Genomic DNA, 26,265 nt, shown 5'->3' with positions numbered 1-26,265 from the left:
TTTGCCCTGCATGGCCCTCAGTGGAGCCACGAGACACCTCAGCGCCCTTTCACTAACATGGAGAGCCCCAAGCCTCCCTCCTTGGACAGAAGCCCAATGTGTTCACAGTGAGGGACGAGCCACTGAGTCACACTGTTCACTGGTTTATTGAGACTAGGGGAGATCCCTCCCCAAGAGACACCTCAATGCAAAGGGGATGCCACCTTCTGCCCTGGAGTTCCCTCCGTCCATGCCAGCAGTCGAGGTGGCTTCCTGTGGTTAGGATTCTCACTTCTACTGGAAGCAGCTCCCCAAGCCTGCCCTCATTTCTTCTCTCTTAACTCCCCCCAGAAAAACACAAAACCAAAGGAAGCAGTCCTGGGAAGGAATGTGAATGTGGACCTAGGATACATGAGCACAAAGTGGGGGCGGAGCTCAAGCAGAAACCAGGTGAGGGTGTGAATCCAAGGAAAGTTCATAACAAGGTGCAGAGTGGGTGCCTGCAGCTGTTTTGGGAGAATAGGACGATGTTCCAATGCAAAGGGTGGGGGCACCCAGGTCGCATGAACACACAGCAAAGATGCAGGGACGCACATGGCTTTGCACCCATGGGGAACACCTGCCTCTGCTCCAGGGACAGTGGTGCCCCCACCACCAGGGCCACATGAGGCCACAGGACAGAGGAGAAAGCATGTGTGCACATGAGCACAGGAGGAGCATGTGAGTGAGGAGGAGCAGAGGTGGGGGCATGTGAGTGCCAGGAAAAGGCAACATCCAGGGGACAGAGCAGGTGCAGGTACAGGTGCGAGGGATGGGTCTGTGTAGGAGACCTGGAAGGGGAGGGGGGCAGGAGGGGGTGGGAGGGGCCGGTGGGGAAGCAGCAGCGCCTGGTGCGCACTGGACAGTGGATCTAGAACAGTCCAGGGCACCCAGACCACTCCAGACTATCAGAGGGGGGGCGTCCTCCCAGCCAGTCCCCTCCCCGCTCACGCCCTCACTTGTACAGCAAGTGAACCCGGCTCCCGTCACAGCTGAGCCGGTCAGGGGGCTCATGGGGTCCCCTGGGCAGGCCCCCTGAGGGGTCTGGGGGCGTCGGGGGGTGACGCCGAGGGCGCAGCTGCTGCCGAGAACGAAGCTGATGGCGCAGCTCGGACACTCGCTCCTCTTTCTGCGGAAAGAGAGGATGGAGAGGTTGAAAGGAGGTCGGGAGGGGCCTCACAGAGAGGAGTGTGGAAGCAAGGGCATGAGAAGAGAAGGGAGGGGAGAGGGGAGGGGGCGGGGGGCAGGATGGACAGAAGGAATGGAAACGAGAGCCAGGAAAGATGGAAGAGAGCCAACACAGCGAAGTGGGGGTGGCAGTTGAAGAGATCAGGGAAGAGAAACGGGGGGGGGCAGGGAGAGAAACAGGTCAGTGCACACAGCCCCCCACCAACCTCAGCAATGATCTTCTCCAGCTCCCGGTTCTCCTTCTCCAACAGTCGGGACTTCTCTTCCTCATTGTTGTTGGTCGACGACCCCGTTTTCATGGTATCCTGCGCCTCCGACTGCCACTCACCCCGGGTGATCAACCTGCGCATCTGGGGGCCAAGGTTTGGGGTGTGAGATGGGAAGGCCATGGGGTCAGTGACTAACAGGTGGTGGTCAAGAAGGACAAGCTGGGCCCCCAACAAGGAGGGTGGGGTAGGTTGGAGAGCACAGTCCCCAGATGGAGGTGAGGAGGGCAGGGAAGTTGGGGAGCACAGTCCCCAGATGGAGGGGAAGAGGGCGGGGAAGGTTGGGGAGTACAATCCCTGGATGGAGGGGAGGAGGGCGGGGAAGGTTGGGGAGCACCGTCCCTAGACCGTGGTGTGCAGCAGCGCCCCACCTTCGGCACGAACAGAACGACCAGAGTGATGTAGGAGGAGAACACTATGGCAAGAGCTGCAAAGGCGAAGGCTGCATCCTGCTGGCTGGACAGGATCATGGTGACCGGGGCAGTGATGAGGCACAGGACCTATAGGGGGACCCATGTGGGACCTCTAGACTTTCCTCCCCCAGAAGAGAGCCCATGAGAACAGGTCCTGGGGGAACTTCCCATCTGAAAACGGTCCAAACTTGAGGCCACCCTCAACTCCCAAAAGGGAAGAATCCCAAACCACGTCCCGCTCTAGGCCAACCCCTCCCTCCAGGCAGAGTTCCTGCCAATGAGCCATTGATCAAATGACCCATCGATGGATCGATGGAGGCAGGAACCCTGGGAGGAAGTTGACTCAAATCCCAGCCAGGGAGCCACATACAAGCACTGTAAGGTCTGTGTTTCTGCTTCCTCACCTGTGTAGGGGGGACACTAAGGTCTGCTTCATGGGTGGTCATGGAGAGTTAAGAAGAGTGTCTGTCGTGCGCTTTACCAACTGTAAACTGCTTTACAAACCTGAGGCATTAACAAATTCTAAAGATGCCCAGCCACTGGTCCCAGCCCTGATTCCTCCCAGGCAGCCCCCGGGGTCAGTGCTGGGTGTCCGGGGCTCACCGCCACGTTGTAGATGGCCATGCCCACAGCCCGGTGGTCATTGATCTTCTCAGTAGACACGCTCTTGGTCTCATAAGCAAGAAAGATGCCTAGCAGCAGCAGCAGCCCCTTGTAACCATAGAAAATGCCTAGAATGGAGGAAGCGGTCACCTGGGCAACTAGACCTGATGTATCCACTCACTCCCAGCACCCTCTGCATCCTCCAGAGGATGCTGCTGTTCCTGCTTACAGCTCCACAATGAAGGCTCCTCCCCAGGTGGCCTCCTGACCCCGCACACCTGTCTCCCCAACTTGTCCAAACCTCACCACTTCTCCTGGGACACAGGAAGAAGACTGTTGGGAGCAGGTATCAGCCAGACAGGGGCCCTGGCTGCATGATGTCACCTCCTCACCATCCAGGGGAGGTTTCACCCTTCCTGGCTGCCCACCAGAGCAATGTTCACAAGGCCAAATGGGACCTAACCCAGGCCCCTCACAGCCCCGGTCTCACTCTAGGGAGCCAAGTGAACGGATGGTGTCAGGCTGTCCCCACTGGCCCTTCAGCCACACACAGGCACGACCTCAGCCCTGCTCTAGACGCTCAGCTCCTCACCGAAAAAGACCAACTCTCCTGCCTTCCCAGAAAGAACTAGTGACACAGAGGTGGACACTCAAACTACCCCTTCTCTGAAGACCCTCTGTCCCCAGCCTGCCAACCCGCTCACCCCCACATTGCACACACCAAGCCAGGTGTTCATTTTCTTGGAGCTGCAGTGCTCCAGCTGGGGCAGGATGGACACATCAATATCTTCCTTTGGTTCCTCCTTGGCAAAAGTCTAAGGGAGAATCAGGGCCAAAGGGAAGACAGTGGTCACCCTCCTCGCGCCCCCTCTGCTCAGCCCCTGGCCCCCAAGTCTGCCTCTTTCCCAGGAACACCTCAGAACTGCTTGTCTGCCAGCTTTCCATGATGCCCAGGAAGTCTACACATCCTTCCTGGATCCCCACCCTGCCTTTCTCCAGCAAACCCAAAGGTTCCCGCTAGGATTCCTTACAGGAAGGGGGTGGGGGCTGCCAACAGGCACAATGCTGACAGGCACCCCTCACAAGCAGGAACCACCAGCAACAATCACCAGGGAGCCCCACTCGCCCTGACCTCGGGGCCTCCTCTCAGCTGGTACCTCAATGGTCCGGTGCAAGGGGTCTACCATCTGCCAAATGGCAAGAGTGAGGACATCCATGCCCACTAGCAAGCCCACTGTGGTGTACAGCTTCCAGGGCTCCAGGGTCTAGATAAACAGAGCATGGGTGAGTCAGGGAAGCTCCCTCGGCCCCGGAGCCAGAGCCCTCCAGGCTGGGGGTTAGGAAGCCAATCACCTTCCTCCACTCCTTCTTCTCCTCCTTCTTAGTGAAGACCGTGTGGACCCACCAGATCTTCGTGAACATGGAGCCATAGCCCAGACTGAAGCCCAGACCCAGGAGCCAGAGGCGTGCCTAGGACAGGAGAGAGCAGGGCAGGACAGTGGGGGGAGAGGCAGGCCTTCGGGAGGGACAGAGGTACAGCCAGTGGGGATGGGGGCACGGAGAGGCCAGCAAGGGGGTCCCTCTGCCTCAGGCAATGTGCTCCCATCCATTTCCTCCTCTGCTGACCAGGCGACCAGGAAAAAATCTGCTGGGGTTACCAGCCCAACCCTCTGCCCTTCAGTGTGTGGTGTGTCCACAGACCCTTACCAACACAGCCCTGCCCATCTTCCCATGCTCCTTGGCCCTTTCCTCCCCCATGCCTGGCCATACCCGGCCACACTGAGGGGCTCCCCTGATCTGCTGGCTTTTCCATCCCTGCAAGCCGCCGGAGTGAATCCTGAAAGGATCCTTTCAGTATCCTTTGATACTGAAATGCCACCCTTGTGAGGTCCAGCCACCTCCCCAGCCACTTCTTCTTCACTTGCACAGCACTTTCTGTGGACATTTCTCATACTGGCCATGGCTCACTGTGTGCCCCTCCTATGGCGCTTCCATCTCACAGGGACCTACGGCCCGTGCTGGAGTATGCATGTGTGTGTGCAAACGCCATGTGCACAGCTGCAGGGAAGGAGGAGGGGGGATGGGCAGGAGGGGGGATGTAGTTCTGTCCCCACCAGAACTACACAAATGTGACTAGCTATGGAAGCCAGCCTTTCCAGCAGCCCCAGGACCAGCTGCCTGCTGTCTGGTCCAACTCCACCTCTCCTTGCAAACCACAGCAAAGGCCCCCTGGCGGCGTGTACTCCCTGCTGTCTCCACAGCACAGACAAGCTGCCATTGTCCCAGGTTCTTTGAGCAGACTCCCTCCTATACCCCCAGTCCCTCCCCTCTTCAGTGTGAGGCCGTGGCAACCTTGGAACTGCCTGGAGAGTGGCACAGTGAGGCCTGGATCACTGGAACAGAAGGGTGGTGTCAGCAGGACAGGGACAGTTGAGAAAAGGCAGAGGGGCTCCAGGGTGGGGCCAGCCCTATCGGGCCAGGCATCTGCCCACCTCCTCCTCACCTGACACACAAAAGGAAACTGGCTTCTCCCGATGTGGTACCCATCTAGCCCCAGGGGGAAGACGGCAGCCAACGCCAGGGAGCAGCCCACAGCAGTCAGATTGTTCAAGTTGGGCTGGGAGTTCTGGATGTAACTAGGGCAGAGGCAGGAGAGGAGACAGAGAGGAGCCGAATTAACCTCTTCTCTGCAGATGCCAGCTCTTCAGTGCCCAACTTCCGGCCTTGGAAGACAGACAAAGCCGCCTGGGCCAGGGGCTGGTGGTGGATGCAGGGGCTCCACGGCAGGGGACCCCCGCCAGCACACACACTTTCAACCCCCCACTGTGTTACCTGGCCCCTAACACTTTCCTCAGCCAGCTGCTGTGGAGCTGGATTGGGACCCACATTCGGGGTCCCCCTCCAGGTGTCAGTAGTCACCGGGAGAGCGTAAGTCAGAGTGCAGACCTCTGCTCCCAGACCCAGGACTCACACAGCTCTGACCTCCGTCCCATGCTCACTGTCCTGGGGTGCGGGGGCAGGCAGACAAAACAAGGAAAGTGTCAGACAGGAAACTTACCGGACATGAGAGTTGTAGATGTTAAAGGACAGACAGACCACAGCCAGGACAATGCCCAGGCTGGAGAGGACAGAGACTGAAATGAAGAGCTTCTGTGACATGAAGCGAAATGTCTTGATGACCAGGGTCTGGTCGGCCGGGGGGGCTCCTCCTGCATGACATTAAGGGTAAGGGGCGGTTCTGGTCAGCTAGGGGGCCCTCCTGCATGGCAGTGGGGGTTCTGGTCAGCTGGGGCCCCTCTTGCATGGCAGTGGGGGGTCTGGTGAGTTGGGGCCCCTCCTGCATGGTAGTGGGGGGTCTGGTCAGCTGGAGCCCTTCCTGCATGGCACTGGGGGTTCTGGTCAGCTGGGGGACCCTCCTACATGGCAGTGAGGGGGTTCTGGTCAGCTGGGGGGCCCTCCTGCATGGCACTGGGGGTTCTGGTCAGCTGGGGGACCCTCCTGTATGGCAGTAGAGGGTCTGGTCAGCTGGGGGGGGCCCTCCTGCATGTACTGGGGGTTCTGGTCAGCTGGTGGGAGCCTCCTACATGGCAGTGGGGGATCTGGTCAGCTGGGACCCCCTCCTGCATGGCAGTGAGGGGGTTCTGGTCAGCTGGGGGGCCCTCCTGCATGGCAGTGGGGGAGTCTAGTCAGCTGGGGAGCCCTACTGCATAGCACTGAGGAGGGGACAAGGAAATGAAGAGGCAGAGAAAGGGGCAAGGACACCTGCCTCCAGCCCTGAGGACATGGGGCCCTGGCTGCTCTGAATTGGGGCCAGGACAGAGGAATGCTCCCTGCAGCTTGGGATCTCAGGAAGCAGTGGAAGGAGAGGAGAAAATGGAGCTAGAGGCTAGGATATATTAGCAAAGCTGGAGTCTGTTTCTGCTAGTGTTTGTTCTGTATTTTCTGTCTTTTTCTCAGCAAAAGAAACAGGAAGGGAAGAAGGGGATGACTCAGAGGTAAAGTTCATGAAATCTCTCAGAACTCAAATCAAAAGCTGCAAAAAGACAGTCGTGGAATCATAAAGCTAAAGAGTTCAAAGCATCCAGCCCAGTCTCCTAACCTTAAGGAAAAAAATCTGATCTGTGATTTTTTAACTCTGGCAGGGTGACATTCCCAAAGGTGTTTTCTGGTTATTATTAAAAGGAAGCCAGATTTGTCGACGAGTTCACAAAAGAAAATAAAATCTAATTTCAATTTGCTTAGCTTTAAAAAGAAAACTGTAATTTAGGCCATGTGGCATTTATAGCAGTATAGAATACTGTCCTAAATTCAAATTATAAAAAACATGTCAGAACTCTGGCAGTGCTGGAAACCACTAGCTTCCAGTGGGGTGGAGCAGCTGGCAGCTATCTCCATCCTTGAGGTGCCAAGCCATGATTCTACTAGTAGGTCCTTCCTTTTGTCCACCTGGAGGATCTGTCCCATTTCTGATTATTTAGCCCACCAGGCACACAAGGAATAATTGCTTACTTTTTGTCTTTAAAAAGCACATTTTAGGGTATGGCAATTATATGAGGTTTTGCAACATCTCATAATCTAAGCAACCAATTTTGTGGCAGAGATGAAGGGGCTACACAGGCCCAAAGTAGCTGGTTCTGATATATCAAGGTACCAGAACATCTGAGAAACCCAAAGAGCATTTCCATGGCCACCCCAGGCACCCCCACCTCCAATCCTATGACCTAAGCCATGAGCTGTTTTTACTAGTGCATTGCTACCATGTGCCTGCTCCTTCTCCAAATACACAGCTCCCCTACCCAGGTCCTAACCCCAACCCTGGCCCATCTCCCTGGCACATTTCAAACCCACGGCGCCCACCACCGTACCCTCGTGCACAGGCACAACCCTTCCCCTGGTTGTTCACAGGCAGTGAAAGAAAATGCAAACAGGACCAGCTTACCAATCCATTTGTCCGTTTTAGACCAGGAAAGGTCATCCTTGGTGCTGTCATAGTAGCCGATCTTCTTGTAGCTGCCACCTGGCAGAACAGGCAGAGGGGTGAGGAGCTGTGCTGGGCGCTAGCTTCCTGAACTGGGGCTGATTCTACCTCCACCCTGAGCCCCTGACGGACCCTGGGAGGACCTGAGGGCTCTCTTAGGCAGCCATCAGACATAAAGTAGATCCCAAGGCAATGTAATACAGAACAGCTTGTAGGGTTAGAGCCCAGTGGAGAGGGTTCCACGGGTCGGGTGTGCCATCCCCCAGCCTTGCGCCTCTCTTGGTGGTCATCTCGCACTTCGATTCTGGTGTCTAAAGCTTTCAGAGTGCCTGCTTATTCTCCCTCTCATGACAGAATCACAGGGTCTATTTTCCCAGAATCTTTCATTTAAATAAAGAGTTTAACTTTAGAACTTTATTTTCGATTGGCTTGGGTTCTGATTCCTTGGAAAGTTGCATCTGCCTTTTGGAGCCACGAGGCGAAATTCAGCCACTGCTAAGATTCCCAGTGACCAGTGACCATAACTGTTCCCTCTGAAGCCACCCCACAACCTCCAGTCTGGGTTACAGAGAGACCTGTGCCCACAGCACCCTAGGAGGCCAACAGGGGTGTGTGCACAGATTGACTCTTGGAAGCTTGGCAAATACTGAAGTGTGCTGAAGTGTAAGACCATGCAGTCTAGAAAAGCCAAACTGCCCCTAAGATGCAAAAATCAGGAATGCTTGTTTACACAACAAGAAAATTCAATAAGTTTCCTCTATAAATAGCCGGTTAGCTAGATCCGGCTGCCCTAAGTCCAAGTCCACAGGTGTGCCTCTTACAGGGCATTAGCCCTTCAAGCCCAGGCCACCAAAGGGAAGCCACTGGACAGAGACATGGCAGCTTTCACGGTGTCTGCCCCTTTCTACCTCAAGCCACACACCCTCTCCAAGCTTTCTGCTGCTATTATTACATAGACGCTTGATGAAGGGAAGGAAGCAGGGAGCCCCGGACTGACTGCAGAAGCCACCTGGGGTGGGGCCCCCCAGCCCAGCTCGGCTCCCCAACTCTGGCCCACGCCTCTGCACTCACCCTGCAGCTGCTCAATCAGAGTCCAGGCCATCCGTGAGCCGCTGGCATCAAACACCACGTGGCCCTGGGAGACGGGAACATGCGGAGGCAGGCAAAGGTGATAAAAGCAGGAACCAGAAGAGAGCATCAGGGACTCTCTGGATCCTTATGTTTTTGATGTAATTGAGCCTCTGAATGAATTCTATTTATGGCATTTGCCTGCATATAGGACATACCCCAGATGCCCATACCCTAGATTCTAGAAACATTATTCTTTTGAAAAGAAGCTTCACTCATGGGATTTGAGTGGGGAAAAATCCTCAGAGAACACCAGGAGACCTGGCTTCTGGCTATGTGACCTGAGCATGTCACCAAATCCCTCTGGGCACTAATTTCCCCACTTTGAAAGGAATAGGACATGATTTCTCAGACTATTTCTACTTCAAAATCCTATGATTCTCACTGGACTCATAAATACCTAGGGGACAGGTTGGAAGAAATGGAATATCCCTTTTCCTTCTAGTCTCTTACATGCTTTTCTCTTACAGGTCCCCCAACTCCCATCTGAGCCTATAATTGCAGGCTGATGCATGCTTGCAGGGGAAGTATGGCGTGCTCTCAGCAGGAGGACGGGGAATGTGAGGGGATTGCTGTCACTCACAGAGACACCCTCAAAGGACGAGGAGTTCATTGCGCGGTAGATTTGGTCTGTGATCGTCTGGTTGTTGTAGTTGAAGTCTTCCAGGCGCACCCCCGAACGGCCGCTCCCTCCAGATGTCTTGTTCAGGGCCAATGCCAAGGCCCAGATGGCATCATAGGCCAGCGGTGCCTCCTGGAAGCCGCCTGTCTCCTCAGGGTGTCTCTTGAGTCTCTTGGTCAGTTTCTCCACAAACTCCTGGGATGTCTGCAGAGGGAAGGACAGGGAGAAACGGCTGGCGTGGGTGAGGCATGCAGGGTGTGGCTTCTGATCCGGCAGCAGCACCTCTCATGGCACAGATGGTTTGTGTTCATGTTGTCAGATTGAGACACAGGCATTCGAAATCTGTAAATATGCCCATATCTAGACTGGAGCTGGGCTGAGCAGGGTCCAGTGGTTCAGTGTGCACAGAACCACAACTCAAGTCTACGGGACAGACGCTGTATAACAAAGGGCCAAAGAAAGTAGAGGTGGAGCCAAAGGCGATGTTCTCCAGGGTCCAGATATTCTCAGTGGGCTGGACCTGAACCACTCCAATTACAGCTGCTCCAATTACAAGACAACCTAGAGGGCGCCCCCCAAGAAACCTCCTCATCCGGCACAGCCCCCTGGAGGGATTTGAAGGCTGAGGCCCCAGAGACACCCTTCCCAACATTTGACGTTCGGAAGCCACTACTCAGACTCTCCCCTCCACCCCCACCCCCATCTTTGTTCTCCAAGAAAGCAAAAGAGAATGACAGCTCCTATAACTCTGTCATGAAATGGATCAAGAGACCTGAATTTCTATACCTGGCAATGACCTCATTTGGCTAAAAACCACAGGCAAATTGCTCGGGTTTTTGGAAATGCCTACCGTGTAATGGAGAAAATTACATCCGCCCCTTCTTACCCCCTAGAAGCCACACAAGGAAATGCTCAGTGGCCACTTGTTGGCAAGGCTGCCCACAACTCTGTTTAGATCTGGAATGTACTAACAGCCTCACACTCTTAAGGAAAGAATGAGTAGATGAAGAATAAATAAAATGTTTCTCATGCCCAGCCCACTTTTCTTTCTATTCAACTTTCTGAAACCAGGGGAGGGGGAAGTGCAAGGAACAGTCCACCTGGGACCCTGGGAATAGCTTGTGGACACAGGCCAGGGCTCCACCACCTTGAGACCCAGACCTCTGTCCATCCTCAACACCCAGTACAGTGCCCAGCCCACATGGACCAATGATAAACGTCCACTGGATCAATATTCTATATGATACCATGGTGGTAGATACACGTCATTCTACCTCTATCAAACCCTCAGAATGTACAGCACCAAGAGTAAGTCTGCGCATAAAGCAAGGAACTGGGTGCTGATGGGTCAGTGCACATGCATCCAGGGTAAGCGGTCTGGTGGGGAAGGTTGGCGATGGCGGAAGCTGTGCCTCTGCGGTGGGGAGCATATTCCTCTCAACTTTGCTGTGAATTCAAATCGCTCTAGAAATATATTTTTTAAAATGTCCATTGGGGGATGCCTGAGTGGCTCAGTGGTTGAGCATCTGCCTTTGGCTCGGGGCATGATCCCAGGGTCCTGGGATCGAGTCCCAAATCGGGCTCCCTGCATGGAGCCTGCTTCTCCCTCTGCCTAGGTCTCTGCCTCTCTCTCCATGTCTCTCATGAATAAATAAATAAAACCTTTAAAAAAATAAAAAAATAAATAAAAAAAAAACCTTTAAATAAACAAAATGTCCATTGGGCAGATAAACAGATAGATGAATGAACCCCAATTCCAAACAGTTCACCTACAGGCTGTGTAACATCAAACGAGTCACTAAACTTCTGTAGTTGGTTATTCAATTTTAACATGAGGATAATCTGCCTACCTGAAGAGTTATCATAGGAAATAGAAACATAGGTAAAATGCTGCGTTATAAAATTAAGCTACAGTTTCTCTTTGCAAATTTCCCCATCTCTCAACCTCATCTTTGTCACTGGTACTCAGATCTACAATCCATCTCAGCATTTCAAGTCCTGTATCCCCAGCTGTCTCTGAGGCATTTGTAGCTAGATGATCAATGACCTTAAATTAAAAACATCTAAGACTAAGCTCAACTTTTCTTTACTCCTCAACACTTCCTGGTAGGTGAGACTGAAGCGTTAGAATCCCTTAGACTCTTTCAAATCACCAAGGCCTCTTAATTATTCTGTTGAAATGTTTCATTAATGCTGTCAGCCCCGGGATCCCTGGGTGGCGCAGCGGTTTGGCGCCTGTCTTTGGCCCAGGGCGTGATCCTGGAGACCCGGGATCAAATCCCACATTGGGCTCCCGGTGCATGGAGCCTGCTTCTCCCTCTGCCTATGTCTCTGCCTCTCTCTCTCTCTCTCTCTCTCTCTCTCTCTGTGACTATCATAAATAAATAAAAATTTTAAAAAAATAGCAATATTTAAAAAAAAAAATGCTGTCAGCCCCTACACAGAACAGTGATCATGATGATGATGATGATGATGATAGCTAACATTTATATTTCCTTACACTGTTCCAGGCATTTTTCCACTTTTCTAAGGTGTACGTGTGTGTGTGTATATATATATATATACACACACACACACGTACTTTTCTACATGTATATATATACACATATACATGTATGTACATATACATACACACACACACACATATGTATGTATAAGGAAATAGGCACAGAAAATTGTCATCCTGGATTCAAGCCCAGGCAGCCTGGCATCAAAGTCCCTACTCCTCTAACACCTCGCACTGCCTCTGCACATAGGTAGGCCTCTCCAAGAGCACCTGCTCAGTAAACAGCTGCTAGGGTGAGGCTTTCTGAGCAATCCTTCACAAGTCTATCCAATCCTCAGTTCGAAGTCCACACTGGATCAGAAAAACATCCAGATGGAAAGGATTCATCTGCCCTGCGTGGTGCTCTCTGCACCCAGATCTTCATACTCTCTGCTGCCTCCAAGTCAGTAAACCAACATGCTTTCCCAAAAAATCTTTCCCCCTTGGGCCAGCACAGATACAGCTGCAGGTTTTCAGGCGGAAATATTACTAAGCATCTCAAGGAAAAGTGAACAACAGCAAAAATCCCACAACCCACAGAAATTAGTCAAGTAATCAAATGCAACTCGATGACCCTCATTTTATAACAGCCCGCTGGTTGTCTCTATGTGAGGGACATGGATGCCCGACTGCGACCTAAACTTTGTATCTCGAGGCAGCTTTCGATTTTGTATTGTACCAAGATTTGATGGGACCTCTATCCCAACTTGTGAGAACTGCGACAGAACCTCATTCCCAGGTGAGGCCACCTCCCAGCTGTCCCTCTAGCCCAGAGCTGCCATATTTCCTCAAAACTACTCCAACCCACTCTCCCATTCCTGGCTCCTTTCTTTTTTTTTTTTTTTTTTCCTGGCTCCTTTCTAAACCAGGGTTCCTCAATCTCTGCCCTCTTGACACTTGGATCAGAGTAAATCTTTGCTGTGGGGGAACTGCCTATACATGATAGGATGTTTAGAAGCATGCCTGGCTCACCCATTAGATGCCAGTTGTGACAACCAAAACTGTCTCTAGATATTGCCACCTCTCGTTGAAAACCACAGCTGCAGCCAATTGTCCTCAAAATGTGGTCTCAAACCAGTAGCATCAACATCCCTAGGGAACGTGCTAGAAAGAACCACTCCAGACCTACTGAATTAGAACTTCCAAAGGAAGAGCCCAGTAATCTGAGTACTAACTAACCCTCCAGAAAGGTAACGTCTGAGAACTAGTGCTCTAAACTTAGCATCATCCTTATGAAGTGAAGGCAGCTCTGCTTCCTTTCTAAATCTCCATGACTCTTGCTTCTGATTTACCTCTCCTAGTCCTGTTTGATTCATCCACGGTCTATGCCCTAGTCAGTTGTGAAGGCTGCTTCTACCCTTTGGAAAATCTTGGCTTTTCCACCAGGTGTTTTAAGCTACCAAGCAGGCATGCTCTCACCAGAAGCCCTATGGCCTCAAAGGCAGGCACCACTCTTCTCTAAAGACCAAGAGCCAGAAAGGTGACCGTCTAACTCATTCTGCTCCAAAGCCCCAGATGTCCTCTGCTTCCTGCCAGAGGCTTCCCTAATTCTCTGCTGGGGGTAGAAGTCACGACTGGCACGTCCCAGGCTCACAGTGCTGATAAGCCTTTTCACTTTGGGCACCAGTTCCTCTATTTCCTCAGGTCTCAGAGATGACTCACTACTCTGGTGCTCTACAGGGATGTGATCCTTCAGAATTTTCCCATTGTATTTTCAACCAAGATACCTTAAATATAAAGTCCCTTGGAATTTCCCAGGACAGGGTCCACAATCAGAGTCCACTTGACAATGGACACTTCCAACACAATCCACTGCTAGAACAGACTGCCTGAACCATCTTCCTCCCTTGATCAAAAGCTTCCATCAGCTGAACAGTGTTAGCCAACAAAGGCAGAGACTCTTTAGTGAGATTTCATGGTTTTCCATGGAGGATGAGAGGACAAAGTGGTTTGGAGTTAGACTAAATGAGGGTCAAGTCTGGTTTCACCACTGAGCAGTTATGGGGCCTGGGCCATGTCACTTGACCTCTCTGTGTCAGTCTCCTGGTCTACAGAATGGAAATGACAACCCCATATCAGAGCATGGCTGGAGGATCACTGAAACCATGTACCTAAACTCCTGGCTTACCACACAAAAGCAATCATTAGTACATTTTTGTTTTAATGAGATATTTGGGGCTTTACAACCATTAACTCACCCCCAGCATGCTTTCCAAAACTAGTATTCCAGACCCAGAACTACATCTGGTAATAATGAGCAGACATGCAGGCTGCCTTATAAGCTTGCTGGAGATTCCTGCATTCTTTCAGGTGTAATAATGAGCAAGAAAGGAGCCCTGACCCTCACACTCACGCCCTGCAGGGCCGCCCCAGCCTTCTCAAATCACAGGACATGTCTTCCAGCCCCAAGTCTGTCACCAATCAGCTATCTGGAAAGAACTGATTGCAAAAGTCCCTTTTACATCTAAAATTCTAAAAGAGGATCATTAAAGAAATATCAGGGGCCAAGCTAATTCAGTATCAATCAGGAGTGAATATTAAGCAACTCCAAAGGGCTCTGAAGTCACCAAAATAAATCATATTTCTGTCACTTCTGTCAAGGTGTGCTTGTGAATACGGCATCTATATTATCATTAACTCCTATCCCTCATTTGACTTCTTGCCAACCACTCCTCATTGCCATGGTAACAGCCCTTCCACTCACAGGGGCCTCGTGATCATAACTCTCCCATTTCTCTCTCGCTTCTGCTCAAGAAAGTCAGAGCAGAGGTGAAAGCCACAGGAAACACGGTGCAAACAAGCTCTGCGTGCCCTCCTGGACCTGCACGTTCCACTCCTGCCCCCACTCCCACCCCTGTAAGGCACCCTCAGTTCTGTTCCCCAGCCCAGGGGGCCAGCTTCCAGGTCCCCACCCTCACCATGTTGGAGATGCTGCGGGTGTTGGCTGGGTTCAGCATGACAATCTCAGTGGTGATGTGGCCTTCCACAGCCTCGGTCATCTCATCCACTGTGCAGTTGATGGAGGGGTCGTAGGTCTTGAACCAATTGTCAGCATACCACCCAATGAGGAACCACACATACTTCTTCCCAAAGAGCCGCTCCTTGTATACCTGAATGCAGAGGAGGAGGGCTGGGGCTTTATTTCTTTTTTTATCTTATTTCCCTTGACACTATGCAGCCTCTGGGGAATCAGAGAAGAGCAGAGAATTGGAAAGAGTAATCTACAGGTCTTGGATGGAGTTGGAGACACTCAACTACTCCTCCTACTACTAAGTTTCTACTGAGCTAGTCAGGAAATATGGGATTCAAGGGTTCCTGTAGAAACCCAAAGGGGTAGGAAGGTAAAATCTGGAGAAAGTGCATTTGTGAGAAGCCAAGAGATGGAGTCAAAGCCAATGGACAGAGACTTCATCTAAATGATTACCTCAGATCATCCACTCCAAACTGAGCACATGTGCACAAAGCCCCCCAGACAACCCAGGGACCTGAACACACGTGCACAGAGCCTCCCAGACAGCCCAGGGACCTGAGCGCGCGCACACACACACACACACACACAGCCCCTCAGACAGCCGGGGACCCGAGCACACATGCAGAGAGTCCCCCAGACAACCCAGGGACCCGAGCACATGTGCAGAGAGCCCATCAGACAGTCCAAGGACCTGAGGACACATGTGGAGAGCCCACCAGACAGCTCAGGTCCCTGAGCACATGTGTACACAGCCCGCCCAGACAGCCCAGGGACCTGAGCACATGTGCACAGAGCCCACCAGACAGCCCAGGGACCTGAACACATGTGGACAGAGCTCCCCAGACGGCCTGGGTACCTGAGCACACGTGTACAGAGAGCCTCCTGGATGGCCCAGGAGACCTGAGCACACATGCACAAAGAGCCCCCCGGAAAGTGCAGGGACTCAAGCACATGTGCACAGAGCCCCCCAGATAGCCCGGGAACCCGAGCACACATTTGGAGAGCCCCCCAGAGAGCCCAAGGACCTGACCACACGTGCCCAGAGCCCCCCAGACAGCTCAGGAACCTAAGCACACGTGCCCAGAGCCCCCCAGACAGCCCAGGGACCTGAGCACATGTGCAGAGAGCCCACCAGACAGCCAGGGGATGGAGCCGACCCTCCCTCTCCAGATTCCAACTCTACCTCACAGAACACTTTCCGGGCTTCAGTCTCATAGAAAAGTCCCACGATGATTCGGGCATCCTGGCGCTACAGATCGGAGACAAATAGAGCTCATGACAAACAAAGCAAGCACTTGCACAGCTGTGATTTTTTTGCATGAGTGCATGTTGCAGGGTTCTGCTCGAGGGGTGCTGGATTAATGCCACCTGGAATGAGGAAAATAAACTTCCCAGGAGATGGTACTATCTCCCAGAATCAGATTAGGGTGCTAATCCTATTGCAACATGTCAGTATATCAAATCAACCCTAAGTTTACACATTATTCATCAATTATATGGAATATATGACTGCATATAATGTTTATTTCCATCTCATAAATACATATATATAAAAACTTAACAAATCAACTCATGGCACACATGAAGCTTATACGATGTTATATGCTAATTATATCTCGATACAAAAAAACAAAACAAAAAAAACAAACAAACAACACCCCTGCCCCTGCCTGGCTCTCCTCTCCAACCTACCATGGGTCCCCCACCCTGGTTCCTCAGCGGCCGAGCCCACCACCCCCAACCCCTGCACCTTGAGGTTCTTGACAGGCACGGCAGGATCTGAGAAGAAGCTCTGGCGGAAAGTAATCTCAATCCCAGCCTCCTTCACTCGTTCCTCTAGGTCGTCCAGAGTCTTGGGTGGGAATGAGAAACAAATGGAGAAAACATGGGGCATGCCATGGGGTAAAGACCGGAGATGTACAGCACTCCAGAACCCCTCCCCATGTGTGTCCCTGGGTGGGGAGAGCTCCAAGGAAGGTGTCTGTGGTCTCAGGATATAGATCCTACAGAGGATCTGTGTCTTGAGAAGTCACCCCATTCAGCCCGCCCCACCACACAGTAAAAGTGGGGGAAAGACAGACAGGCTCCGGTGTGGACAGGATGGGAAAACACAGCTGCATCAGAGAAGAATCCCTGCACCACGGAGACGGTCAGGGGAGGGTTAAGGGGCCACTGAACATGAGAGTGGACAGGGTCCAAGAGTAGGAGAGAGGGCCAGCTGTCTTTTTCAGGTTCAGAGCCCTGCATCTGAACCCCACTCTGCCTCGTTGTCCACCCACCTCCCTCCCCCTCCCTTCTCCATCTCTTTTCTATTCCCACTGTTCCCACTCACACTACCACCACCCCTGAGGGTCTCTGGAATGTGCCGCCTCTCTGGGTTCCTATCACATATTCCTTCTTGCATCTCATCTCAACCCTGGGGAAAAGCTACTATAATAGAATTGGGTCAGTTGGGGTCTAATTATCTGGCAAAGAGAGCATCAAAGGGAAAAAGTGCCCTAAAACCAAACAGTTGGAAAGGACCCTAAAAACCCAGATCTGTTTGTTCCTCTGGTTGCAAAAAGACACCCACTGAACCCACTCAGAACAGGTTTGCTTTTGATAAAGAAGCAGGCTCTTCTCCCCAGAAGGCATCCTGGCCACGGCACCATGCCCTGGAGTGGGACACAGGCCCCCTTACCGATGTGAACACCTCGGTGGTCTGCTGGATGGTGGCAATCTTCCTCCAGCCCCACTTCTCAAAGAGCTTCACTCGTGTAGGGTTGTGGAGCGTGGCCGAGGGATGAGTTCGGAAGAAGGTAGGAAAGCGCTGCCGGTTGGACAGAGCTGGTGAGCTGGAACCATAGGAGAGCTAGCGGGACAAAGGCAGTACAGAACAGGCTCACCTGGAGCTTGTGCACCGTCCCCCAGGCTGCCTCCCGGCCCCCCACCCACTTCTGCCTCAAGCATCATGGCCCTGCACCCCCACCTCACCCCAGCACAGGTGCACAGTCCCCGATGGGACTCCACTTCCCGCCCACAGGGAGCAGTTAGCTGCAAGGAGGCCTGGAAAGGACCACGAGCCTTCCAAGGAGGTCCCCACAGTCTCCTCACACACAAAGTGGGAGGACCTTCTTTCCAGCCCAGCCTACCACAATGAGGTTCCACATCCTGGCAGCCTCAGCCACAAGCGTGGAGACAGAGCTGCAGCCAGGCATGAGGATGATCTTGATGGGGTCGTTGTAGAGCAGTTCATACAGGTACTTGGTAGCTTGGCCTGGGTCACACTGAATGGAGAGGGGTACAATTGGTCCTCCTGGTGCTACTCCCCACTGCAGCTACCCAGGCCCCCGTCCCACCCTGGACCCCATCTGTCTGTTTCCCCTCATGCATGAAACACCCTCCCCTCCCATCCTCCTGCCTCCTCACCTGGGTTCTCTCCTCTGCCAGAACTAGTGCACAGACCCCCTGAATCCCCTTCAGCCCCTTCCCACACATCCCTGAGCCCACCATCTTCTCACCCCAGTCCTTGTCTCCAGGTCTGTAAGTGCTAAGTATCTGTGAGTAGAAAAGAGTCTGCAGGAATGTGCATCAACCCTCCCTAGTCCTGGACAGGACAGAGTCCTAAGAACCACATGATGAAATGCCTCTCTCACCCTACAAACCCCTTCTCTCCACCTTCCATTTTTCCTAGCTCATCTCTCTCCTGGGCTGATGGTAAATAAACATGAAGAGAACAGGGAGCAAGACTGCCAGGGGGTCCGGCAGGGCGCAGTGATCTGATCCTTTCCCTCCTGCTGGGCCCTGACATTTGCTGGATCCATTAGAAGGGGGGGCGGAGACAGGGGGGAGAGACAGGTGACAGAGATGGGGGAGAATAACTAGAAGGAGGCTCACCACAAACCAGATGCTTTCAGAGTACTGATGAGAGGCAGGGAGGGGGAGGGAAGGGATGTGGGGGGCTAGCTGTGTGCGCCCCCCTGCCTGCTCCCCTCCTGCTGAAGCATGACATTTCTGGAGCTATTGGAGCCCCAAAGGAGGCAGAGAAGAAATGGAAGCTAGCGGGAGCCGGGGCAGAGGAGACAGAGGGGACCGGGGCTGGGTAGGGAGGGAAGGAGGAAGGCCCCCCCAGAGCCTTCTCACCTCCTGCCAAGGCCTGACATTTGAGACATCAGGGAAGTTGGGCCAGGAGAGCCAGGTGGGGCAGGAAGACCGAGGCTCCCATCCCCCTGCTAAGAGGTGTTTCTGAAGGCTCTTCGCCCTTCCACTCAGACTCCTGCAGGCATCTCTGCCATTCTCAGGCTCACCCTCTCTCACACTTCTAGCAGAGTACCCCAGATCTCACCTCAGCTCTCCCCAGCAGCCCCACGGAAAGGCTGACAGGACCTAGGTGGACACTGACACCGACAGGGCGACCTTGGTTTTCTCATCACCACCCCCCCCCATCCCTTCTCTCTTGCACTGGTCCCTCCGTACAGATCCCTTCCTTGGGCTTCTCACCCTCCTCCCCTCTACACTTCCTCTCAGCCTCTCTTCCGCCCTCTTCACCAAGGAACCTGACACATCCCAGTTCCCTGCTCCCCTCTCCCCTGCTGCCTCTGTTACGTTCTCTTCCACATCCTTTGGTGGAGAAGAGGGAGCGTCTGCTCCCCAGCACCTCTGGTGGGTTAGTCTGAGCCTCAGACCTGACCCTCTGCTCCTCAGACCTGACCCTCCAGCCTCAGACCTGACCCTCTGCTCCCCTTCCTGCCCTAACACCTCATTCTCCTCTGTGCCCTGCTGCTCTTCCATAGGCATCTGGGGTTAAGCTACCCACGGAATCCACCAGGACAGGATCCTCAGGACTCATTCCTGACCAGGGACTTAGAATCTGTGTTTGGAACCAAGTCCTCTGGTGATCCTCGTATACACCAAAGTTTGGGGATCCCTTCAAACTGTGAGGAGGGATCTGAAATCCCCCACCAACCCCTAGCAGTACGGTGTTCTCTTCTCTCCAAGCACCCACCTTCAACCCCGCTTCTGCCCACTCTTCCCTCACAAACATATTTCTCAGCTGTTCAAAGAATGACTACACATCCTGAGTCCACTCAGGTCCTGAATCCTCTCCTCTGTACTCCTCTCTACTCTCCCCCAGATCCCTCACGATTCTGGGGTCATACGTCAGAGAAGATAAATTTGAGGCCCCAAGTCTCAGTCCTTCCCTGTGCTACGTTCCTCCTCAAACTCCCAGTTACTCAAAGGGCACAGAGTGGGAGAGGAATCTGATGGCACCATTCTCTACTCCCCTACCCAAATTCGCTTACCTAGCCCCCCCTTCCCTGCCTCCCTTACCCTACCTCCATCTCCCTTCTCACACCTCAGAGGCCACAATGCCATAAGGAAGATAAAGTGAAGACTCAAGTTCCACAGGATGCCCAACGATGATCTCTCCTCCTCATCATCATCACTCCCTCCCCCACTGCCATCCCTCCCTGCTTTCTCTCCTGCCTGTAACCAGACTCCCCTCTATCCCCATGCAATTGTGGGGGCTCCCATGTGGATCTCTAATGCAGCTCATTTCCCAGTGCCCATGCCCACCTCCTAACCATTAGCTCTCCCCGACCACAATATGCTGTCTATCCCACAGTCCAGGAATCCTCTGCAGGGCAGGGCGCCCAGCTACCCTGTTGTTTTCTGCGATAAATAAAGAGCACTCAACTTCCCCAAAATGTTTGGTGTTCAGTCTGTTTCTTCTAGTTCCAACCTGCTGCCAAGATTCACCTTATTACCACGGTAAATGGAAAGCCCCCCACCTCTGACACCTCCTCCGTCCCCAGACCCCATTCTAGGGTCAGTTTACTCCCCAGAAGATCAGGCTCGGCTTGGACCCTAAATCCATCACCAGTTCCCCCAGCATCCCCCACCCCCACTTCCCAGCGTTCTGGGGAGCAGGAGGCTCTGCCTCCCGTCTTGACCAACCTCGTGCACCCCCAGACCCTCATCTTGACCCTCCAGCCCCTGTGACTGTCCCCAGGCTCCCGCCAGTCAGACGTGGGAGGGGTCCTTGTCGCAGTCGCAGCAGTCACTGGGACCGAGGCCCCCCGCCCCCACCCCCCGCCCACCCCCACACCCCCACCCCACCCCCGGGACTACCTTGCTGTCGTGGTGGATGAGCTTGAGCTCGTAGTCCGGCAGGATGTCCCTGCGGCTATTCACGTCCTCCAGCGCCATCTCCACCGCGGGCTGGCAGGCCTGGCCCCCCGGCCAGCCCCCGCTCATGGGAAACAGCGCCCCGATGTACACCGCTCGCCGCTCTGAGGAGGGGTGCGGGGGTACCCGCGGGTGAGGCCGCGGGACGTGGGGGGCGTGGGAGGGCCCCGCCGGGCCCACCCCCGCCGCCAGCAGCAGCAGCAGCGGCAGCGGCCACCTCGCCCGCGGACACAGGACCCCCGGACCCATGGCCCGGCGGAGGGGCGGTCTGGGGGGCGGGAGGAGCTCAGGGGGGACACTTTTCCTGGGGAGGGCTGCTGAGGCGGCGTCGAGGGGGCGCCTCCATCCTGCGCTCTGTGGGGAGGGGGCGAAGGCCCCAGGGAAGCGGGGCGGGTGGGCTTCCGACGGCCCCCAGGGCTCTGGCTCCCGCCACCGCCACCGCCACCGCGGACTCTCCTCGCGGACTGACCGACCGACCGACCGACCGGGGGGAGGAGGAGCGGGAGATGGAGGGTTGGGAGGGGGCCCTGACGTCAAAGGCGCCGCGGCAGCTGCGGGCGGGGGGAGGGGCGGGAGGGCGGCGCGACCGCGTGGGAACAGCGGTGGGAGGGGAGGGAGGGGAGGGAGGGGAGGGAAGGAGGGAGGGAGGGAGGGAGGGGACTCGCCCTCAGCCCGCCAGGCGGGGACGGGGGCCGCCCCGGGGGCGCGGGGGCCTGGGATGGAGACGCGCAGGGCGGCAGCGGGACGCGCGCCTCTGGCAGCCGCTGTGCGTGGATGGGCAAAGGGAGAAGGCGGCGGGAACCGCGGGGAGCGAGCTGGTTGGGTGGGAAGGGGGTGGCGTGAAGGGAAGCGATGGGGGCGGAGGCGGGGACCCGGGGCTGCGGAGACAGGCCTGGCTCGGGTGCCTGGAGACCCGAGAAGGGCGAGGGTGGCGGTTCGGAGGGAGCGAGGCCCTGCCAGGCTGCGGTGGGCGCGCGGGGGCCCCGGGGTGGGGGTGTCGTCAGGCGCCCCCCCAAGAGGGTGGAGGGGAAGCAGCAGCGAGGGTCAGCTCGCCCCGTCGCCCCCCACGCCTCAGCCGGGCGCCGCGATCCGGCAGAAGCGGGGTCTGGCAGGAGGCGGGGCGGAGGGCAGGGCAGCCGAGCGGGGAGTGGGGAGGGACCGCGGGCCTGCAGAAAACCCCGACAGAGGCAGAAAACCGGTAGGGAAAGGAGGGCCAGCCGCGAATGGGGTCGGGGTGGGGAAGGGGGGACAGGACCCCGCAGCTGGGGGCGCGACCCGGGGGCGCAGGGCGGACTGTGAGGGGTCAGGGCATTGCGTGCGGTGCGCGACAGGAGGGTTTCTGATCTCACCTGAGTGCGGCGTTCGGTTCACTGGCAGCAGGAAAGACGGGGATCAGAGAAGAGTTACCACTGGCGCCCAGCGCCCCGGCCAGAGCCCCAGCCCCCTCCCACATCTGTCCAAGCCGGAGAGGACCGGGGACAGCAGGAGCCCGCGTTCTGAGGGGAGGGTGCCTGGGGATAAGAGCAAGGTGGGGCTGCGGGTCAGGACCTACGGGTGTTTTTATTTCTCATAGGACAACAGAATTTGAGAGGGGAGTGCCAGCCGCTAAGACAGGGGCAGATCCTGGCTTTGTGCAGCCTAAATATTAGAAAATTCAGAGGTCTCTCTTCAAGAGAAAAAATACCAATCACAAATCCAATTGATTTTAAACTACTGCTTTGAAAATCTTTCTTTTGCATTTTTGACAAAAAGCTGTGACCATGTGAGCACATTATTAGTGCACAAGAAGAGACTCTGGGCAAATGGAGCTTAAACTCCATTAGCTTCATAGCAAATCCACCCCTGGGTAGGACCCTCAATTTCCACAATGGAGTGGTAAATTACAAGCAGAATAATTACTGTGGGGGAAAGCCAAGCCCAGGACCTTGAAAGAGTCTACAAGAGTAGGGGAAGCATGGGGCAGGCCTGCATCCCACAGAGAAGATGCAAAGGGAGAATCTGGGGGCCCAGGAAGGGGGGAATTTTGCAGACCTAAATGACAAGGTGTTGGACACAAGACGGAGTCCCTTGGTGAAGGATGGAGGATGCCTGAGAGTTATGGAAAAGGACTGTCCTCTTCCCCTCCCCCATCTCTGGGTTAGTCTCAGTGCCCTGACATTTCTGCCCCCAATTCTAAGTCTTTTTTTATTTTTTTACACTGATAGTTTTCCGTCCCAGATATTCTTTCCAATCTTAACATTTTTTTCTACATATGACATATGATTTATTTCTGAGTCTTTACAATAATCCAGTTATATAACAGATGGAGAGTAATCCATTGTAGAATAGGGTTATGCAGAGAAAGTTCTAAGTTTAAAGAAAGGGACTGAGGCTAGGGGGAACTGGAGTATTTACGCTTTAAGACAGGGACACCTGGGCGGCTCAGTGGTTTAGCACCTGCCTTCCACCCAGGGCATGATCCTGGGGTCCCACATCGGGCTCCCTGCAAGGAGCCTGCTTCTCCCTCTGCCTCTGTCTCTGTCTGTCTCTCATGAATAAAATAAAATCTTTAAAAAAAAATAAAAATAGGAAAAATAAACCTTAAGACAAGCGATGGAGGGTGAGACTCATAAAGGACAAGAGAACATCTGAAGAACCATGAGCAGGGAGGAGATATAGGAAGAGGAAGGAAGCCTTGGTGCAGATAAAGTGAACACGGGGGCTACAAAAGGGGCCTGGAAACAGCTGGGAGGGGGGAAGAGTTGGGTTTTCACCTCCCTCCCCCAGACCCCCCCCATCTTGCATAGCACCCCATCCTTTCCCGCCATCCCTTCCCACCCTCTGGCACCCTCTGCAAGCATCCTCAGTTGCAAGTAGGCAGCCATTCCCCTCACCCTGGCAGTGGGGCTTGGGAGTGCTCCACTGGCCCTGACTACAGATACTCCGGGAGCTGCCCACAAGATGGAAGTCAGGGTCACACCGGAAATCCACCCGGGCTCCATCCAGAGCGGGGAGGTCCCCACCCGTCAGGAAGACCTTCCCATTTTCCAGGGCCAAATATGACTTGGAACAGATTCGGACTGTGGAGAGAGATTGAAAAGTGAAAAGGAGAAGCACGTTGGGAAAGGCTCCTTCCCCTTAAAGAGCAGGGGCTGCAGACTGGGTTTGGGGGCCGCAAGCATACTACTCTGCAGGAAATCAGGGGTGCAAAGGATTTGCTTCTGCAGCTTCCATTCCTCCCTTAACCCTCTAAGCATTCACACATTCCTAGCAGAAGAAAGGAAAAAGCATTTCCATGGTAGGAACCCAAGATGGAGCCATAAAGCACATAGGAGGGGGTCTCTTCAAAGTCCGTGGCAGTGGACCGCTCCCTGGCTTCCAGACATGCAAAGGTGTATAACTGTAGACCCACAATCAGACTGACTTTTCTTATTATAGCTGACTTACACTACTGTTCAACTGGGTTTTGCTTCAGGAGTATATGATCTCTGCATTGGAGACAGAGGCAATCACAAGTGCCATGAAATCATTTTGAGTGTTTTTGCACAATCTGGCATTAATAATCCCAAAGAGAAGAACTCACAAGATGAATAATCAAGTTATTTTATGATAAGGTCAGTGGCCTCATGCAGGGAGGATGAGATGAAAGGTGTGGGCCGCTAACTTTACTGCCTCCAAGTGCACATAGTAAAGTCTCTCTTTACCATAGTGTTAGCTCAAGAATCATATTTGTGAATTTTGTTCCAGTGGATTTAAAGTGCTGACTTGTAAGTAATGCTAAGTTTGAGGCAGAAGGAGGGATGGTCTTTGCAAGGCTACTCACCACAGCGGCTGGGTGTGTCCATATCTGTCCAGGAGCCATTGGCCAGGCACTTTCGGACCTTGGGCCCCACCACCTCTCGCTCTCCCCGGCACACATACTCAATCTCATAGTCCACCGGCAGGAAGTTGATAGCCTTCACCTGGTCACGAGTCAGGCCCCTGTACCTGATACCCCCTTCCCAAGGCGGGTGTATGATCTGGCAACCTAAGGGGTGAGTCGGCTGGGTCAGAGAGGAGTAGCGGGGGCGCAGAGGAGCCCAGGGCGTAGTCAGTGGGCAGGTGGCGAAGGATGCTAGGAGGTGGGTGTAGTGATGGGTACAGAAACACTCTCCCCGCCCCCAAAGGACAAAAAGGCCTCAGCCAAGGGTTAGGACTGGTAAGACAGCTCACTAGTGAGGAGGGAAGGGCGCTGATCCCCTAACGGGGAAAGCTAAGAATCGGTGAAAAGCTACAATGTGCCAGTGGGCCCGGTCAAACAGGCTAAAGGAGGATTTTGAGTGCATTAGGGTGAGAGTACAGCCACCCAGGCAGCGTAGTGGGCAGGGAAGGAGGGGTGCGGTTGAGGAAACAATGGAGGGTCACGGAAAGGTGGCCTATGCGGCGATGTGGGGCAGCGCAGGGGCTGCCGGGGAACAAGTAGGCCGGGGGAGAGGTCAGGGGTACCAAAGGCGGGCCGTGCAGACGGGGTTGCCAGGCCGGGATGCTGTGTCGGGCTGACGGGACAGTGATGAGGACCAGAAAGGGGGGTACAGGAGAGGGGGAGTAGGTGGGGGTGCCCGAGGTCGCCCGTGCAGATGCACCTTCCGAGGTGGCGTTGGGGGTCTGTGCCCCGCCCGCGCCCGGGGGGCGGAGGAAGAGCGGCGCCAGCGCCAGCGGCAGGAGCAGCAGCAGCATCTGAGTGACAGGCGGCCGTGAGGACCGGACCGAGCCCCGCCGGCGCGGCCAACCGCGGGGTGGGGGGAAGGGGAGCGCCCGGCCTCCCTCGCCGGGCCTCCGAGCTCCGACCCGGCCCCCGCCCGGCCCCGGCCCGGCCCCGACCCGGCCCCCGCCCGGCCCCCACCCGGCCCCGACCCGGCCCCGACCCGGCCCGGCCCCGACCCGGCTCCGCCTGCGGACTAGACGCGCGCAGGGCGGAGGAGGCGGGGGCGGAGCTGGGCGCCGGGTGGCGGGGGGAGGAGGGAGCGCCTGTCCCCACCCTCCTCCTGCCTCCCTCGGCCCCCCACCCTCCCGGGACTCCACCTCTCACCACCTCCTCTCCCCCAGGCCCCGCGCGCCCCTCTCCGAGCGCGGCTCCCGGCCCGGCCCTTACCTCGGCGCGCCTGCCCAGCTTCCCGGCCTCCCGGCCTCCAGGCCCCAGGCCCGGCCGCTCCTCCCGCGCCCCCTCCTCTCTCCTCGGCCTCCCCCTCCTCCGGCTGCTGCACGGCCGGGGTCTCGCTCCTGTCCTGCTCCCCCAGACTCCACCCCGCTCTCTCGTTCCCGGGGCGGCGGCGGCCGCGGGAGCGGGAGCCGGGAGCTCAGGAGGCGGCGCCGGGGACCGGGGGAGGCTCCGGGCGGAGGGAGGAAG

At 55.0% G+C, this 26,265-nt stretch overlaps 1 protein-coding gene across 4 annotated transcripts; it reads right to left on the bottom strand.

Annotated features, from left to right (window-relative positions):
• Nucleotides 1–127: 127 nt before the first annotated feature.
• On the bottom strand, nt 128–26,257 carry GABBR1 (gamma-aminobutyric acid type B receptor subunit 1). Of its 4 annotated transcripts, XM_077886124.1 has the most exons (24): nt 26,011–26,253; nt 25,502–25,595; nt 24,703–24,906; nt 23,774–23,959; nt 22,250–22,270; nt 20,844–21,004; nt 17,864–17,998; nt 17,413–17,583; nt 16,483–16,584; nt 15,916–15,981; nt 14,680–14,871; nt 9,178–9,420; nt 8,538–8,601; nt 7,428–7,505; nt 5,547–5,697; nt 4,992–5,124; nt 3,842–3,958; nt 3,646–3,753; nt 3,210–3,303; nt 2,489–2,616; nt 1,844–1,972; nt 1,413–1,556; nt 933–1,147; nt 128–897 (listed from the first exon to the last, which is right to left on the bottom strand). In XM_077886124.1, exons 2-23 carry the CDS (start codon nt 25,593–25,595, stop codon nt 974–976), a joined length of 2,895 nt encoding a protein of 964 aa, XP_077742250.1. In that variant the 5' UTR covers nt 26,011–26,253; the 3' UTR covers nt 128–897; nt 933–973. The 4 variants fall into 4 exon arrangements, 3 of the variants coding, with proteins under 3 accessions (XP_077742250.1, XP_077742249.1, XP_077742251.1); XM_077886123.1 differs by having other exon boundaries at nt 128–1,147; XM_077886125.1 differs by lacking the exon at nt 22,250–22,270 and having other exon boundaries at nt 128–1,147.
• Between the last annotated feature and the right edge of the window lie 8 nt (nt 26,258–26,265).

This window comes from Canis aureus, chromosome 37 (genome assembly GCF_053574225.1).
Source record: "Canis aureus isolate CA01 chromosome 37, VMU_Caureus_v.1.0, whole genome shotgun sequence".
NCBI lineage: Eukaryota > Metazoa > Chordata > Mammalia > Carnivora > Canidae > Canis > Canis aureus.
Note: the sequence above shows the minus strand (reverse complement) of the source record. Positions and strands in the feature narration are given on the sequence as shown.

Bases quoted from the DNA above. Each gene is read 5' to 3' on its own strand.
- GABBR1 (XM_077886123.1), bottom strand. From the start codon at position 25,595: ATGCTGCTGCTGCTCCTGCCGCTGGCGCTGGCGCCGCTCTTCCTCCGC. The intron at 17,999-20,843 runs GTAGTCCCGGGG...CTCTCCATTCAG, and splicing joins TCATCCACCACGACAGCAAG to TGTGACCCAGGCCAAGCTAC. The intron at 7,506-8,537 runs GTGAGTGCAGAG...CTGTTCTGCCAG, and splicing joins TCTGATTGAGCAGCTGCAGG to GTGGCAGCTACAAGAAGATC.